The 20,219-nt window shown below is 25.3% G+C and overlaps 1 protein-coding gene across 3 annotated transcripts; it reads left to right on the plus strand.

Moving 5' to 3' along the window:
• Positions 1–412: 412 nt before the first annotated feature.
• Positions 413–20,180, plus strand: LOC135925458 (ubiquitin carboxyl-terminal hydrolase 33-like). Of its 3 annotated transcripts, XM_065460789.1 has the most exons (20): positions 417–584; positions 626–809; positions 852–1,030; positions 1,072–1,386; positions 1,431–1,495; positions 1,536–1,980; positions 2,037–2,162; positions 2,245–2,366; positions 5,738–5,882; positions 6,319–6,529; positions 9,244–9,351; positions 9,997–10,157; positions 12,174–12,369; positions 12,608–12,677; positions 14,670–14,778; positions 15,252–15,333; positions 16,217–16,325; positions 19,199–19,304; positions 19,578–19,646; positions 19,759–20,180. In XM_065460789.1, exons 1-20 carry the CDS (start codon positions 548–550, stop codon positions 19,854–19,856), a joined length of 2,937 nt encoding a protein of 978 aa, XP_065316861.1. In that variant the 5' UTR covers positions 417–547; the 3' UTR covers positions 19,857–20,180. The 3 variants fall into 3 exon arrangements, 2 of the variants coding, with proteins under 2 accessions (XP_065316861.1, XP_065316862.1); XM_065460790.1 differs by lacking the exon at positions 417–584 and having other exon boundaries at positions 627–735; XR_010571638.1 differs by lacking the exons at positions 14,670–14,778; positions 19,199–19,304; positions 19,578–19,646; positions 19,759–20,180 and having other exon boundaries at positions 413–584; positions 16,217–16,275.
• Positions 20,181–20,219: the final 39 nt, after the last annotated feature.

Below are 20,219 nucleotides of genomic sequence, written 5' to 3' on the forward strand. Positions count from 1 at the left end.
TGTCGATTTAAAAAATGGCCAGATCAAGATTATAACCAAAATAACATTATGTAAGCCTAAATATTTTGCCATAGCTGGCAGAAATGCATGGAGATCTATTTGCCAAATCTCGATGCTTACATAATATTATTTTAGCTAAAATCTTAGTCCGTCCTTTTTGAAAAGTCGAACCAAATGTCTTTTTAACAAAATTAATAGTATTCCTATACCAATATATAGTTTAAATATATGAATATCCAGTATATATTGGCTAAATATTTATCATTTCTACAGGTTAGATATTTCCAAAATTTTACAGTTCTGGAAAGGAATATACTTCGACATTTTTTATTGAATTAATCTGGTGAATAAAGCCATAGAGGTTATAAAGTTTTGTGTCGTTCTTTCGATAGTTTAAAAATCAATATTTATTTTTAAGTTTCATGTATTTGCAAATTTAGAACTATAATTAAATTACAATTCATTCTTTTTTATATATGCCAGAAGTTACTTCGTCACTTTAAATTCGCATATTATGAAAAAATTATTTTAGAATATATGAATTAAAATGTGGTATATTGAAAATAAAGATTCAAAAGTTCCAGGTATATTAGAATCAATTAATAATATTATATAAAAGTGATAGGGGTAATTGGACTGCCCAATCTTGGAAATACATGTTATATGAATGCAGCGCTCCAAGCATTAGCAAATTGCCAGGCTTTGGCCAATTATTTTCTAAATTTTATTAATCAGGTTAAAACATGCAAAAAAAACGATCTTTCTTTAAGTTATTATAATTTGATTTGTGAGATATGGGACAATGATAGGTTATATATTACTAAAATTTGGAATTATTTTTGTATATAAAGGAATCCAACTTATTTGACACCACAAAATATATTGAAAATTATGAGGATGCATTATCCTCAGTTTAGAGGGTATAATCAATGTGATGCTCAGGAATTTTTACGCTGCTTTATGGATTTATTACACAATGAACTAAAAGAGAAAGTGCCTGCCATTAAGCCTAATAATTTTTATGATATTCGTAAGTTAGGATTATTTGCATATATTAAATTTTGAATATAGCTACCATGCCAAATCAACACTATAAAAAATTCTTTAATATACCAAATCATGTTTTAAATAAAAAATTACAATCTCAAAATTATTTTTTAAAATCAATTATTGATGATACAAGTAGCCAATCTTCATCTTTTGATTATGAGACATGTGATTCTGGACATGTTAGTGATGGCACAGAAGATTCTACATTGCGAAAACTAAGCAAAACGTCAGATATTCATAAAATGTCAGATTCCTTAAATTATTTAGAATTGGATAACATTCTATTTAATGGTGATTTAGATAAGACAACTATTAATTCATTGTCTATAGATGATGGTAACTTTTTATATCAATATTTTTTTAAATATATAAAATTATAGTGGATATCTTAATGCCAGAATCCACTTCAAATTGTACTTCTGTGACAAATTATCCCAATATAATAGTTTTGTATTAATTATTACATTTAAATAATATTTTTTTAGTGTAAAGAGTTAATGACCAATAAATCTGAACAAAACAGTTTGGATTTTACAAAAATATCAAATCAAAAAGGAAAAATTAAAAATAAATTTAAGAATTATTCAAATTATAATTTTATTACAAATGCTAAGACTAAAAACAAAACCAATAAACATTCAAGGATGTTAAACACGTTGAATACTCAAAGGAAATATAACAGGAAAAGAATGATTAATAAGAATAATAAACTTAGTATTATACAAGGAAGAACAGATGAAGATATTAATCCTCATATAAAAATTGAAACCTATAATTCTGGGAAATTGCTTCATAGATCAAATTTGATTTCTCAAAATTTAAATTTTGATGAAAATGCTCAAAATAATTTTAACAAACAATTAAATAACATGGATCTTATGTCTTCCAACTCACAGACCTCAACAAATTCCACTGATTTATTAAATCCCTGTAAATTAATTTAAAATAAATTTCTATTTAACTAATATCCTTTCCTATTTAAATAGCTCCCTCAATGACCTTTACATCTGGAAAAGTAACAAAAGAAACTCAGTCACTATCTAGCTCACCATTTATAAAGCCTAAAATCGATAGAGCAAACCTCTCAAATCAGCATGTTCATATTTCTCCAGGTTTTATTATTTCATAATAAATATATAGAACATTTTAGATTTAAATAAATTTATATTATATAATTTTTATTTTATATTAAAGGGAATTCATCTAAAATCACATATTCAAACAACTTCAGAAAAAATTTTATCAATAAAAGCATTATTTCTGACATATTTGACGGCAAAATAATGAGTACTGTGGAGTGTCTAACCTGTCATACGGTTTTAATAGATACATTTTTTTAATTAAGAGTTATTAATGAATTTATTATAGTATCAGGGTTGGGCAGATTTTTTAAAGTGGTATCCAAACGTACATTAATTTTGAAAATTTGGCCCACAACGATTTAGTAAAGTCAATTAGGTATAGAGATTATTTTGCTTAGAAACAATTGAGCATATGGCAATTTAGCGTAAAATTAAGTGATACTATCAAACCTGTTTAAACCGGTTCATAACGGTTTCTTAAATTATATTTATATAATTTAAAATATTTAAAAAATAAATAGTACAAATTTATATGTTATGATGTTATATGTTATATTAGTTAATTTATTATTTCTTTTCCATGTATATTAAGATAAAGAAATTCAACTAATTTATTTAATTTTCTTTCGTTTATATTTTTAAAGGTTAATATATTTTAATGAGATTATAAGGTTTCAACAAAATATTATATATAACGATTAAAAAATCTAAAACCTATAAAAATTGAACCGAATAGAATCGATATAAATTTATAAACTGTAATGAATCAATATAAATTTGCTTAAAAATACCGAAATGGAGCAAATCTTCAAACTTTTAAGCTAAGAACTGGAATAGAACTGAATTGTTATACCTATCTGTTCAACATTCTTATTTTATTATGTGTTAAAAAATTTTAATATTAATATTTGCCTATTTATAATATAATTTGATACACTCTGAGTTTATAATTTATAATTAAATTTTAATGTTAACAATTAAATTAGTATTTTATTTTTTAAAGCTAGATTTAATAATTATAAACGGTGTCAGAATTAATCTTATTATCAACAAAATATTATACTAAATCCATATTAATTAAAGAGAACAAAATGATACTAGAGATTTTTATAATTCCTCAAATTTTAACAATATTAAAATGATTTCTATTGGAGTTTATTAAACACAAATAAAAATTCCTAGATTTACATTAAATCATTTTTTTTTAAATTGGTCATTAATTAAAACTTATATTCAAATATAGTAAAAGTGATAAATTAAAATGTTTTCATATGAAAAAAAACAAACAATTATTTAATATACAAGCAAAAAAGAAAATTTATTTTAATCAATTTGATTTAATCATACCAATCCTACTAAAAATCCAGATTTGCTAAACTCTTACGACATATAAACAAATATAAATTTCATTAGAAAAAATAAAATTTTGATGTGAAATTTTTGCAGGACAAGATTATAATTTATATTAATTTAAAAAAAATAATATATATAATTTTACTTTGCATAACAAAGTTTGAACCATCTATTATAATTTGAGAAAGTTATACAAATTTTTATGGTGTTATTATTAATCTCAATAAAATTATTGCTAGTTGGGCTTGTAAAACCATAGTCTTTTGAACCACTATATCATAAATTATTTTTTTGAATTTATATATTATCTTTTAGTTTGTGGAATACATATATATCAAATTTCATGGGATGTTAAATGGAAAAACGAATGTCAATAAAATAAGCATCTGAAATTATTCTGGGTTTTTTGAATATTATTGAAAATTTATTAAGACAGGCTTGGTATAATATTCTTTTAAATACTGAAAATTATTTTAGTAAATAAAAAAAAATTGGACCTACCATGGAGATGAGTTTATATATAAATTTAGTATTATTAATGAAAATTACCGATTTGCTTTATTTTTACATGTTCAATTTTTGCGAGATAAATTATGCATTGGGCGCTCAGTTTCGAATGGTACAAATCAATAGATTTAATACCAATAATATTTGCTAGACAATTTGTCTTGGCATTCAAGTGGCATATTATTTTGCCTACTAGTGTTATTTTATTTTTAAATTATCGCTGCTCCAATTTGTTATCCGCATAATTGAGTAATGCCCAATTTTCGCTGCGTCGAATTGATTACGCTAAATTATCTCACTCCCACAGTGGCGTAGCTAGGATTTTCACATAGGGGGGGAGGGTGGTAAATTTTTTTTATGAACTCAATTGCTTATATCTTAGGCAATGTTAAACTTATTTTAAATATTTGAATATAACAAAATTTTAAAGAGTATTTCATTATAGATTTTATTTATTTTATATAAATACTTTAGCATTAATAACATTCCTATATTTAATCATTATTTTTATTATTTAAAATAAGTTTCAAAATGTACATATTTTATACAGAACAGACTATAATATTAAAAATTTTATTTTATAAAGACTCTAAAAAATGTAATTTAACAATTAAATAAAATATAAGTAATTCTTATGCAAATAATGGTATTTAAAAAAATATGACGATATTATATAAATATAAATAATACACAGTACTTTGATTAAAAATAGTGTTAATTGCATAAATTTTAAGAGTTATTATAAAAATTATATAAATGTTATAACTAAGAATTTATTTTAAGAAAAAATTTGATTATAAATATGGTCTACTTTTCTCTGAGATTTTGCTAATTCATCTGTAATCAAATTTTTATCTAGAATAATCTCCTTATAAATATTTAATAGGGCTAATCCATGTTCACCGGTTGTATATCTTAAATAGGCTTTTAACCTATTTAAAATTGAAAAAGACCTTTCATTAGTGCAGGTACTTATTGATAAGTTAACTAAAATAATTAATAATGTTTTGATATTAGAGAGAGGATCTAAAGTGCAATTGCACATGGATAGGGTCTACAGAGCATTTTTTGGTCTCAGAGTATTCTATTCTGTCAAGATTTTTATACCAAAATTCAACATGACAAAGTAACTTATATTATCAACCTACTAAATCATCAGCCTAATACTCTGAGATTTATTTAATATCCTCTCGTGTTTCAAGTATAATCAACAGTTTAGACGCAACTAAGAAAATAAAAGCTTTTTAAAATAAAATTATGACTAATAAATCTTTGCTTTAATTAAAATAAAAATATATCAATAAGGGGAATAAAAATTTTCAATCGTAGATGCATCAATATTTGTGCGATTGGATTGTCAAATTTCAATTTTTTTTTTATTTTTCGGGGGGAGTTGAACCCCCCCCCCCTTCCCCCCCCATGCCAACGTAGCTGCGCTCCCAATTGTCTACATTATATTGTCTCTGTGCTTAAATAACCGTATCGAATTGTGGGTGCGCCAAATTGACATGTGTTAGCGCCGGAATGGCGTAACCTTATTTATACATTACAAATATAAGTACTTTTCATTTATATCTTAGATATATGATACTGTTCCTGACCCTGAATATAATAGAATGCAGTTTAGTAATAAAACAATTCTTCAATCATGACTAAAATGAATATTACCGTTCCAATTACTTCTCTTAGAATAATTAATTTTATTAGTATTGAATTTAAATTACATGTTTTCATATATGATTAAGATCTCCAAGACTGTTGAAATATTCCAAGATTTATCTTTACCCATTCCCTCCCTAAATCAAGTCACAAATTTGCCAATCAACTATAAAAATCGATTTGATTCACCCCAGACAATAACACAAAGATATGTCAGTACATATTCTATTGGTATAAAAAAATTTTTTTAAAAAATCTTAATTTATTACATTTCTGGTAAAGCTTTTTGAACTTTGTAACATTATTTTAAAAATTAGAGTAAATATAAAAAGCAGCATTATTTATCTAAATTTAATCGATTTTCTAATACTAATTTTTGGGATAAACAAATAATGTCAGATCCATATAAAAAAGAACATATATATTTTTTTAATAATTAGACTGATTATAGTTGCTTATTAAAAAAATACACTTATCATATATAAAATGCGATTTCAGTGACGCTAAATGAGCTAAAATCAATTGTTTGATTTAAGCGTGCATTTTGTAATTTGTCGGAACTAAATTCAATCCTAATTACAAGAATGATTTTGTTGTACTAATTACCGAAATTATAAATAAGCTAATAATTAAAGAAATATTTTTATAATTAAAAAAAATCCCTTAGATAACACCACTATTGATAAAGATATGCCCCCAGAAATGGGAAACAATCAAAGGAGTCTTTCCTTAATCTCCAACAATGAGGATAATATATCATTAGCCGGTAATAAATTGCTAGGTGCTATTCGATGCCAGGATATAAGCAATAAATTAACTTCCATTCCTCCGACTTCCCTAACTAATATTGCCACGTGGATTTACGGTTGGGTTATGAGGTCCTTTTTTTAAACTTATCAAAATACTTGTTGTTATTTATATATTATTTTAATCCAAATCTACATAGTTAGCTAAATTTTTTTAATAGTGTTGGTAAACAAATATTCTAATGTTTCAGAAATTTTATACACTGCATAAAGCAAAGAAAATACAATTTTTTTTAAAATAAATAAATATTTGCGATATAAAATAATTAATTATTTTTTATCTTCCTTATTTAATTACCGTCTCATACAAACTCCAAAAAAGATGTACATTATTTGCTAAAATTCAATAATTCGAAAAAGTTAATCTTCCTTGCTTTTTTTATTTGCAAAATCTTTGACAATTTCCTATTTAACATATTACTCGATTTCCGATTTAGTTGACCTAAAATGGCTCATTATTAATACTAACTTCTAAAAACTCCATTCAACGCTTACTTATATAGTTGGCGGAATTCGCAAAGCCATTGATATGCTTGACCGCTGTCTGGTTTAATCATTTTTCGTCTATATAATTGTCAAATCTTTAAAAGTTTCTGGTGTAAAGTCAATCTATCTTTCGAAAAACGAAAGCATTATAAGGAATCGAAATGTAAACTATGGTTCTTAATAGGAATGTACCGATATTTTTTACCGGATCGGGCCGATATTTCACCTATTTTAAAATATCAATTATCGGCCAATATTATAATATTTGCCGATCCGATTCTATATAAAATGGCGTCTTTAACAAAAATAAAATGTTATAAATTTTAAAAAAAAGTTATATCTAAAATCATTTATTTTTATAAATAAAATCGAAATCCATATTTTTTTTAATAATAATAATTAATAATAAACATTCTGCCATATAGTTAATTTTTTGCGCATTCTGTTTATAAAATTGTGCGATAATTTCTTCAGAATCTGTTTTTAGTGAAGTTGGTGATATTGACAGTTACCATTGCCGCAGGCTGATTTCTGATAAATTGGAAATTTTGGTATTTCTAAAAAGAAATCTTTGATATATTAATGTTAAATATTATTTTAAATATTTATTCAAATTTCATAATATATTTGTTTATTACTTATTATATGTATATAGATTTATGTTGTTACTTATTATATAAAAGTGATTTAACAATAAAAATATTTTATATACTTTTTGAATCGCAATAGAATTGAATATAAACTATAACTGATCATTATAATATATTTAAATGACATAAGTTACGGTATAATTAAATTATAGATGTTATACTAATAAAAAGTATATTACAAATTAAAACCATTGGTATCTTTACAGAATACAAAATTAGATATGATATCGGATCGGTAATCGGCCGATATCAATTTAATATCGAGAATATTGGATTGGCCTCTAAAAAGTGATATCGGTACACCCCTAGTTTTTAATTTGATCAAATCGAGCTTTCATGGGTATTGTGGTTGCTCCCATTATTGTATTAAAAAATTATTGGTTCCCTTACAAATCTGCTCTTCTAGAGGATATACCGCTGTTATACTGATAGAAGATGCAAGCAGATTAGTAATTAGTTTTATTTTGGACAATTTCATTTTCCCGTTATTTTTTTAAAAAGTTTTAAATAATTGCTATTGACTTGACCAATAAAATCATATCATAATTTGGAAACTGCAACTGTTTGCTTATTAGATGAATTGTTACTTTATAGCACAGCAGATAAATTTATAGTTTCAAATATTTTTTTTGCAAGAATGTTGATTAACAACCCATAATTTATATCTTTCTTGATAATGCATCTTTGTATTGAATTGGTTGAATCACATCAACGCATAACTTTCACCGAGTGTTATAAACTTTTATCAACATTTAGCTAGGCAAATATTTATTCAGGACATTCAGCATATCTATATTATATAAATCGAGAAAGAAGATAAAACTATTGAATTAAGCCAAAGAATGAAAGATATTTCAATATAATTCTAGGGAATATGCGCGGCTAAGGCTGCATTCATAGTGCCCATCGCAATGTGAAACGATTCTTATCGAAATCCCAACTAAATATTTACTAAATTCTAAAATATATATATTACTTTCGGATTTTTGGCAGACATCGTAGTGAAAAATACAAGTCGAGTTGTACTTTATTTTTTACGCAGCGAAAAATAATCGGATCCAAAATTGCATAGCTTAGCAAAATCTTGCTAACAATGCATCATATTAAATAACATATTTTGTATTTTTCTCGTTTACGTATGCGATTTATGTTCCAATATGAATGGAGTCTAAAGCTTGATAATATCACTAACATGTAGGCGAAATATAGTTTAAAAACTCATTTTAAACTCTGTTTTGTTCTGTGATTCTCACTAGTTAAACCTGATGTAAACGATACTGCAAAATGTAACATAAATGGTCTCTCATTTTTTGGCCTAATTCATCAACTTTTTTTTATTGGCTTCGATGGATAGATAGAATGTCCTAATTATAAAATAGAGTCTTCAAAATTTGATATAAATTTTGCTGTCATTAAAAAAAGGAATAAAGAATTATTTGTTTATAGAGTAACAAAGGTTGTATAAAAGCTACATTTAAAAAATGGTAGCGACAAGCACATTATTTCTAAAAAGCAGATCTGGTTTAGTTCATAGAAGGTCTAAGTTTAAATAGGTTCTAAATAATCATTGGCCAAAAAATAATATAAATTGGAAATGTTAAAAATATATGAATGCAATTAATTTTATTTAAATATTTAAACTGTACCTAGATTTTTACCCATAGGCGTTCCAATCACATTGCAAAATTGCTTGTCCACTTTTTTTGCCTGTGACGAATTGAACGGAGATAACATGTACAGTTGTGACAATTGCAAAAAGTGATATGTTTATATCATTATTTTAATAACTAATATTTTTCATCAGCTATATTTACTATATTTTTATTTAGCAACTTTATTTAAACTCTATAATTATACTATACTAATTTATATATATATTAAGATATATGCCCTATAGAATAATAGTATCTTACTAAATTCGCAAAATTTAAGAATATAAAATAGGATTTATTGGACTCGTTTAATATCAGAGATGCAATATTACCGAAACATGGGATCCACTAATACCACCGATACCAAAAAATAATTCATAAATATGATCATTTTATTTATTTATCTATAATTTACAATTAGTTGTAAAAATAAAAAGAAATAGGGGGGAAGAATTAACAGCCCTTTCTTTCTTATCATTTTAGAAATTTGTATTTGATTTTTTTAAAAATTCATGGCTTAATGTAGGAGCTTAAAAATAAATTAAGAACGTTAATATTAATTATTATTGTTGGGTATTGACCAGTTATTGGTTGATCTCTCTTTAATATGCTATTTAATCATTAAAAAGTCTTCGATTAATCCGCTAAATATAAAGACACTTATTTGAGGCTACAATTATTTTCGCCAATTCAATCAATTATACTTTAAAAATGTTTGATTCACTCCACCTCCCTCTCTTATTTATATTAGACTAAGAAATGGTATAAAGGATTCAAAGATTATAAAGTTGCCAGAAGTGCTCTGCATTCACCTCAAACGATTCAGACACGATTTTTCTTATTCATCCAAAGTTTCAACCAAAATCGATTTCCCTTTGCAAGATTTGGACATGGGACCTTACCTTGATAAATGTAAACTATACAAAATACTAGGGATGTATGGAATCCAGATTTTCCACCAGTACCGGGCCTAATTTCAACCGAACGATCCTATATAGATTTTTTTGTTAAAATAATTTAACTTTTTACTTAGAAATAAAATCATTAAAGATCAAAGTATTAAAAATCAAACATTAAATTTTAATTATCAACATTATCAATTTGACTTGCAATAATTTATTTAGATCGAGGCTTTGATAAAACTATCAGTGGCCGGCATGGTAAAAATAAAATTGATGATCATGACAATCCGCATTTTAGCCGCTATCTTGATTGGCTTTGTTAATCGGCGCATTGATTATAAATTTTTTATAATCTTTAAATCATAATTTTTTTTAAGAAATGTTAATCAAACCAAAATGCTATTATAGAAATAAAAGCTAATTAGAAATTTCCCCAGACAGATTGTAGGTATTTTAAAGATCGAGTTAGACAAGAATTTAAGATATTTATTTAAGTGGTGGTAATAATTTTTTTCACAAATTTATTAGTATATATATCTCTTTCGATAAAAGTTAATTGGATATAAAAAACATTTGAATATTATTTCAACAGGAAATAAATTAACTTTTATATTTAGTGATAAGTTAAATATTTGATTTATAGCCGCAAAACAATATACAAACAGATGATATAAAATTATAAATAAAAGACGATTAAAATATAAAGTAGAATAATATTAATACATAGATGATCTCATTGAATAATTTATGTCAACCCAGTTATAAAGAAAACCATTTCACTAGGTGCAGTAGTTAGTGGAACACAATTTTTTTTTGGCTTGGAAAGATTTGGAAATTCGATCCTATTTTCTTTCCAAAAATTTAGAAACCATATGCAGATGCCGTTTTTGCTAAGAATATGGGATTCATATTTCAAATTATTCAAAATAAATCATAATTTATATTTTCCCTTAAATGTTTACTTGTTAACTTTGTCAGATAATTTGTATTTGATTTCTTCTTGGCTTTCAATATTTATTTACTGAATATTATTGTACTCTAGAAGTTATAGATTTTATAAGAAATTCAGTCGGCATAAATTTTTGTTCTTTCATATATTTTGAAACAACTTATCGGGGGTCTGGTAAAAATAATATCGACATATAGAAGTTTTTTTAGCATATATATATTCTTTAAGAGAAGTAATCTCTGAGCTATTGTAAGCAAGCATTCAATATTAAATGGATTTCTGTTTTGCTCCCTGAAAAGTATAATTTTTCTGTGAAATTGGCAGAAAAGTCAATATTCCAAGTTTAATCAATAGTATCATTAGACTCTTGAAATGGGGGGGGCTCATTTTTATAAAATTACATAAAGAAGGAAATTCATATATTTTCTTACAATGTAAATTTAGACCATTTATTACACTTGGTTGCTAAATAACCCTTGCTAAAAAAATTTAAATTTGGTTAAAATAAAAGGTATCCACATATGGGCGGCCATGAGCTAGTGGGGTTGTTATATTTAATGAATGAGATAAGCCAAAATATTAATTCGAAATGTTCAAATTCGCTTCACCTTATCTGCAACTTCACATAAAACGCACATTAGGCTAGGCTCAGGTCATTATGGTATTATTTACCGACCTGATGCTGTAACAATGGTCAATATTTTATTAGATTTAAACTCTCCCCATCCTTAACCTTCCTTTCACAATTAGCGCGAATTCACGTTAAGAGATTTTTTATATTTTTTAATGCAAATTTATTCTTTTATCCACATGCGATTCACAAAATACTACAAAAATTTGATAAGCTTTTAAGTAGATTGTTTATAAAGCGTTATTTTTAATTTTATTATTAATACTTTAAATAGCTAACGGATCAAACAAAAATATTTATATAGCATTTATGTTGCTATCGGAATTTATCCTATTACAATGAATTATAATTACTAAGCGAGGTTGCTGTTTTTAATACTTGATATAATATATTTTAACTGTAAAAATATAAATTTTATATGCAAAACATATATAATGCAAAAAAAGCATGCCGAGACGAGATTCAAACTTACGACCTCGTAGCCGTGATATCGCATCGAGGCACGTCGCTAGCGGGCGGGCACTATACAACATGTGCTTTGAACCACTATGACGGCCATTGGTACGAGTTTGATGACGACTCTGTTACCAAAATCAAGGAATTTCAAGTCGAGAAGGTCGAGCCTTACGTTCTATTTTATGGGTAAAAATATTTTTTTTAAAAATATATTCATTCTTATCTCACTTTTATAAAAAGTTAACTTTGTTATATAAAATTAAAATATGATTAATCTACTAGAAAATATTAAGTGCCCTTCTCATTTTTAAGTTCACGATCCTTTTTCAAGGAGTACATTCTGCCCAGGACAGACATTTGACCTTCTTTGCTATAATAAATACACAACTCTTTTATTAAACAACATTTGGTTTTATATAAAAAGCAAAAATCAAGACGCTATATCGCTGAAAAGGATGGATGCCTCACGTTTACAACAAGAATACGATCCTGAAGTAAAATACCTATGCATTAATAAAACGTTATTATTTCTTTAATTTTTATCAGATACCTGCAGAGGTACCATTTGCATGGCCCGGCCCGGTTTTAAATTTTTTAGGCCTGGCCCGCCCCGGATATTTAAAAAAAAATTTTTTACGGCCTGGCCCAGCCCGGATATTTTTTAAAAAAATTTTTTACGGTCCGGCCCGGATTTAAAAATTTAAGGCCCGGCCAGGATATTTTTTTAAAAAAAAATTTCAGGCCCAGCTCGGAATTTTTTAAAATTATATTCTACCTGGTATATACAAAAATTCACCTATGAGGTATTTTACCATATTTTTCAGCGAGTATTATCGCTTATTATTTAAAAAATACATGTAAAAAGCTAATATTTTGAGAATATTATATTGAATTTATAAAAATTATAAAACTGTTATTTATAAAAATGGATATTTTGAGCATATACTATATTTTATATTGCATTTATAAAAATAAAACTAATATTTGTCATATACTATATTTTATATTACATTTAAAAAAAATAAAACTAATATTTAATTTATAAAAATGGAAAATATTTTGAGAATATAATATATTGTATTTAATTTACTATTTAATTTATAAAATAAAAATAAATCGCTATTTAAAAAAATGCATGTATAATAAATAGTATTTTGAAAATATAACCTAATTGCACAATATTAATATAATTTATTTTATAATATAAATTTTTAACAAAAGAAGATAATTGTATTATATAATATTGTAAAAAAAAATAATGAAAAATGTTGGATTAAAAACTTTCATGACTCAAGGTAAATATAATAAATGCAATAAATATTTGACAGTTTGCAAAGTAAAAAACCAGCATGATTGACGAAACCCTATACTCAAGAAAGATATTAAAAATTCACAAATTATCATGAAGAAAGAGAAGCATATCTACCTTTTCAGGTTGAAGATTACTTCTTCTTTCTTCAAGAATTCTCCCAGTAGTGGAAAAATTCCGCTCACAGCTTGCACTTAAAGCAGGAATTGCCAATTTTGCTAAAATTGGAAATTCGCTTTGATGAGCCGCCCACCACTCTAACAAATTATCCACCTTAAATGTTTTATCTATTATTTATGTAATTATAATATTCATCATCGGGTATTGACATATTATTAGAATTACCATCGCCCCATTTGTCATAAAACGATTCAGTTTGTTTAACAACAGTCGTAATTTGACTGGTCGATGGTATTTCATTTACTTCCTGAACCTCTTGTAATTTAATATAATCTTTTATATAGTTTTCCGTCATTTTGCGATCTGTCCCTGACTACATACGTAATTGCTTGAATTTGGGACAGAGAAAAAGAGAAATAAAATGATACTAATTTTTCAATTAAAAAATGCTTTATATTAAGTAAAATCAATTTTATTTCTCCTTTTCGCTTTGAAGGGTATTACAAACTTTAAGAAGTGATATTCCTTTATTTGATTGTTTTGGTAAAATATATTTTAAAAATTTAGATATGAATTATAAAAAAATATATTAATAATACTTGAATATTGGGGCTTATTTAAGATATTCCTTTATTTGATTGTTTTGGTAAAATATGTTGTAAAAATTTAGATATGAATTATAAAAAAAATATATTAATACTTTAAATAAATTTGCAGGAAATTAATAATTAGATCGATCTGTGGGTTGTTAGGTAGTGTTAACCATCACCCAATATTATATTAATCATAACTATAATATAATATAATCTTATAACCATTAACTCATAATGTAACAATTAAGGCCCGGCCCGGGTTTAAAAATCTTAGGCCCGGCCCGGATATATTTAAAAAAAATTTTTTAGGCCCGGCCCGGATATGTTTAAAAAAATTTTTTTTAGGCCTGGCCCGGCCCGGATATATTTAAAAAATTTAAGATACGGCCCGGCCCAGGTTTAGGGCCGGGCCTGCAGGTCTCTGATTTTTATTCTAAATTTCCTTTAAAATTATTTTAATATAGCTCAAAAATCATCTCCCTTTTTACATATCCAAACAATGGTTAAATAGATTCAATTTTACTGCAGAGCCAGGCCCTATAGACCAGAGTGACTTTGTGTGTTTACATAGATGTAAGAATAAACTTATTTTAATCTGTTTATTATATAAAATATATCTAGATCTGGGTGCTTTTTCCAGTCCCGTAACGAATGTATAAAATTATTTTTATTTAAAATTCCCCGCCCCCCCCCTACCCCTTTTCTACACCGCCTGGGTTGTTTTTTTTTTGGACACATCCCTGAATCTAATTTTAACCTGGGCTGCCGATCCCTGATATATAAAAGAAAAATGGAAAAACTTGTTCTGCATTTTATAATTAAATTTTTTTAATAATTGAATTTTGATCACTAAGATTATTTAGGAAGTTTTGGTTCACTTTATTTAGGATTGAATTGAAATCTTATATTATTGTACAACATTGGTATAGTTTTTTTTATTATATGTTAATTAAATGTCAATGACTTGACAAATATTCTAACAGAATGGTTAATTATTTATTCACAAATATTTTCATAGTGTTTCACAAATTATTTTTATACTAAAGCCGTGAAACCTAATAGATTTGATATGGTTGAAGATATGTGTCAGGATATTGGTATAGATACCTGGATGTACCTCTATAAAAAGTATTTTTTTAAAAATAATTAATTTTTTTTTCCACAAAAACGGTAATTCTATAAAAGCGGAAGTGGTACTACAAGTTCCCAAACACAACATATTATATTTTAAAATAATAATTTGTATTTATTGTTTTAGAAAAAAATGACTCAACCTATTATATAGTAGATAATATATATGTATTTATTCTATCGTTATATATAAATAACAAAATATAAGACAATATTGTTAAAAACTCTCAGAATAGCTATATAATATGTCAAATTAAATTATCTATTTTTGGTTAATTTAATCCACTAGAAATATTTTTTGATAATCTATAATTTTAAACCTTAACCAACAATAAAAGTTTTTAAAATTTTCTCTATGATCAGGGATCCCAACCGTAACGAATATCGGTTAAGGTTCTTGTTCAGATAAAAATAAATATTTAATTTTATTATTCAATTATTTGGAGGCCTAGACTAGTGTTGTTAAACAATAGATTTGAGCCGATCCTAAGCCTTGATATTTTGCTAATAGATGCTCACACCTTAATGTCATCTATGAAAAAAATCTTCAGGCCATAATATTTTTCTGGATAAAATATTGAGTTAGCCGTTTTTAAAAGGCTCAAGTTGAACCTTTTATCAACACTAATCTAGACCCTATATTAAAAAAATAGGTTTATCTCTATTGAAAAAAATTCTCATCTACACGGAAAATTTCTATTTTCACCTTATTTATTCGACTATATATCTACCTTTTTTTGTAATAGCAATTTCAAAAGGGATGAGAAGCTAGACTTCCTTTGATTCATTTTAAATAAATCCTAAAGTATATTTTTTTTCTTTCTATTGTCATCAAAGCCTTCTATTTTCAAATAATAATTTTAAAAAAATGATTAAAAAGCTTTGGAGGGGAGATGCCTCTAAACGCCTTGCAAGATTGTGGCATCTGTGAGGAAGAAGAAAGGTTGATATCGGAAAAAAGAAAAGAAGAACTTAACTTTTATAATGAGGTAGCAACACTTCAAGTTCAACTTTTTTGATTATTATACACTAATAATGAATATCAGAGATTAAAAAAAAAATCTTCAAAATATTTTAAAAAGATTTTGGCAATTTTAGGTAAAATTTGATCAAAAATATCTCTTTTTCAAAAATTTATGCTCAAAAATTTAAATTTTTTTTAAAACTCTGAAAAATACTTTATAATCACTTTGTTTAAAAATAATCATTTGGTTAAAAATAATATACTTTTAAAAGCAAGAGTAGGATTAAATAACAGCAAATATGATTTTTTAAAATAAAAATCGATTATATTAATCATGATTTTTTTGATTTAAATTAAATTTTTTATCAAATAAAATTAATTTTAAATAAACATATTTTCCTATAGAATTATTAATTAAACGTTATTAAGACATATTGAATTGACTAAAAATGTATTTTAAGTGCTTATGTTGTAATTCGCATTCAATATTTTTACATTCTAAAAAACTTTTTATTCTTGCGTATGATTATGATACTTAAAATTATAATTTAAGACTAAATGAAATTTTCTTTAAGCTACAAAACATAATTTTTTTATATTTTAATCAAAGAAATAGTTAGTTTTAAAAATTAATAATCACATGAAATCGGATCAGCTTTTATTTTAAAAATAATTTCATGTTAAAGATTTACTCTTTTTGACTTTCCAATTTTAAACAAAATGTTAAGAATATTTGACTGCACGAGCTCTTCCAAGATTTAATATTTGCTCATTTATAATCATTTTAATACATTCTGATTCTGGGTATATATTTATAATTAAAAAATATAATATTAATTTTTAAGTTTGATTATTTAATTTAATGTTTTATAAACTAGAATAAAAATGCCGATATTAAATATGGGATCGGCGCCGATATATCGCGTTTTCAAAAAAATATAGGATCGGACCGGTACTCGTAAAAAACCGATACAATCTTTTTACTTTTTTTGTTATTTTATGTTATATATATTTATAGTTTATTTTACATTACAAAAAAAATTTTATTTATTTTTATAAAAAAAATTCTAAATAATTTATTTATTTTTATAACAATGAAAATTCACATTTTATTTATTTGAATTGAAAATCAAATAGAATCTAGTAACAAATAAAATAATTGAATTCTATAGTATTGTAGATGACCTGCCATACTCGTAAGGAATGTTTATATCTAGACGGTATAATAACATATTTTATTAGTATTTGGTTGGGTTATGATTGACTTATTTGTTTGGGAGGTATCTGATTATTTCAAACCCAACAAATGGTTGAGTTTGTATGAAACCCATTATTTTAAAAATGCTAAGTTTATGTCTGTGTTTATTTAGATAACTATAATAACATTAATATTGATATTATATCACATTTGGATACACTTGACTATTGGAGAATTAATGCTGAAAAGTATCTAACTTTGTCAAAACTTGCATGTGAATTATTGGTGGCCCTCCAACAAGTGTTACATCTATGTCTGTCTTCAGTAAGGCTGGAGATATAGATAGTCCACATCTAAAAGCCTATTGCCAAAAAATCTAGAGGCTCTCATATTTATTTAAAAAAACGAATATTTTATATATTAAATATATATTTTTTTATCTAATATAATATTATTTTTTTAAAAATTATAGTCTTAATTGTTGAAATAATTAAAATTAAATTAAATGCATAATTCGATTTTTTAATTATATTTGGTTCAAACGGGAGTGTAAAAAATAAATATCGGATCATTGAAAAATATGTGATCGGCACCGCCATATAAATTAAATTAAACTGATATTTTTTAAAGTTTTCATAAAATTTAATATATATTATTTACATGGGGGGACATGGCTTGTTACCAACTGATTTATATTGATAATTGATACACATATAAATGAATGAATTATGATGTCATCACCTTGGCATTAGAAAAATATTGAATATATTCGCTCTTAACCACAAAGTTTTATTTCTTCCATCTAATAATCTTCCATTTCTCCATATAATTTATTTTCTTTTGTAAGACATCTTTCCTAATTTTTATTCTTTTTCTCTCCTTAATTATAAATTTATATTTATCGTAATTTTGCATTCAAAAAAATCGCTTTATGCTTTTTCTTTTTTATAATACGTTATTTTAGTTATATTTACTTCTTAAATAAAAAAAACAATTGATGGAAAAAATTATTAAAATAGCTAATAATTTAAATTTAAATTTTTCATACATTGTTATGTAATAGCGAATAAATTTGCATCTTGCTTTACATGGGAGTAGTTAATAAATAAATTTCCTATTTTGGAAATTAGATCCTTTTCGTTCAATAATCAAATTATAAATATTTTATAATCCACTGTCTGAGCAGTTTTTATAAAAAAAACGATCTAAGATTGTTTTGAAATTCATATTGTATTGGATTTCTGGCTTCTTTCTGTTCATTTATATGTGAGCGACGAGTTCATCGATAAATAATCGGATGCTGATATCAATTCATCATATACTCAGATATTGAAGAAGTTGACCCAGGTAAATGCTTCCAAATATTATCTTTCGAAATTTTTTCTTTTTTTACTCGGATATTGAGTAAGAAATTGGCGCAGGTAAATGCTTTTAATTATTATCTTTCGAAATTTTCTAATATTTGTTTTTCTAACTAAAAAATCATAGGATAATTATCTAATTCAGAATTATCTTCGTTTGAAAAATTTATTTTTCTGAATTTTGAGAACGAATATTATCTTGTTATCTACTGCATAATTTTTTTTAATGGATTTGATATTTTTCTTTTATTAACTAAAAATATTGGACAGAAACGTTATGGATTATTTATTATTATAAAAATATAATAAAAACGATATACTCTTTCATCTTATTTAAAGTATATGAGACTACAGTATACAGATGCCTATCGCGATAACAATTCATTTCTGATAAATCTAACATGGTTCAAGGAATGGGAAAATTTTATTAAAGGACAGGAATCTGGTATTTTAATATATTTAATGGAAATAATATTTATCCCGACAGAAATATAATATTACAAATGTGAAGGTTACCGAGACTGGATTAGACCGCTCCACAATATTAAAAATTTCAAAAAAGGTCGACTATCAAATGGAATCTTCTTATTTTGTCAGTCAAAACAATCGATCTTTTTCGTTTTGTAGAGCTATCTGAAACGGTCTTATTAACCCCACTACTCACTGGGATATTAACACTTGCTTTTAATTTTATTAGAAATCTATTTATTATTTTAAGATCCACCAGGTCCAATCGATAATAGAACTATCTTAAAATTCAAGAATGATAAGCTATCATCAAACAAAAGTACCATAGATAATACTACTTTTCTCCCATATTAATATTATTTTTGTCTAAATTATTAAATAATATGCTCTCAATTCGACAACAAATATCCTTATTTTATATCAAAATATAGATATGCCCTTATGCAATGTGGGTGAAAATCTGTGGAAATTTTTGATAAAGCAATATGATGGTGGACCTGAAATTTCCTCTCGCCCTAATTATTTGTAGATTGTAGGATATATTCTTTATCAAAGAGAAAAACAAACGATTACTTTTAATAACCGCAAAACGATGATTTAAAAACAATATGCATTATTTATATTAAATGATTTTGTAGACAATATTTTTATATCATTTTTAATATTATTTATATTTAACTTAAAGGAAGTGTCTATTTATAGGGAACAAATATTGTAGACTTAATATAATGTTTTGATTTAAAGATAGGTTAGTCCATTTTGTAAAAAGGATTAAAACTTAAGTTATTTGGTGTCCTATTCGAATTAGAGTCAGGTATTCCAAATAACTGCAAGAATCAAACGTCCAAATTAAATTTAAAAAGGGTTATAATTATTTTTAAATACGAAATGA

Source organism: Gordionus sp. m RMFG-2023, chromosome 2 (genome assembly GCF_954871325.1).
Source record: "Gordionus sp. m RMFG-2023 chromosome 2, tfGorSpeb1-WG-v2, whole genome shotgun sequence".
Taxonomy (NCBI): domain Eukaryota; kingdom Metazoa; phylum Nematomorpha; class Gordioida; order Chordodea; family Parachordodidae; genus Gordionus; species Gordionus sp. m RMFG-2023.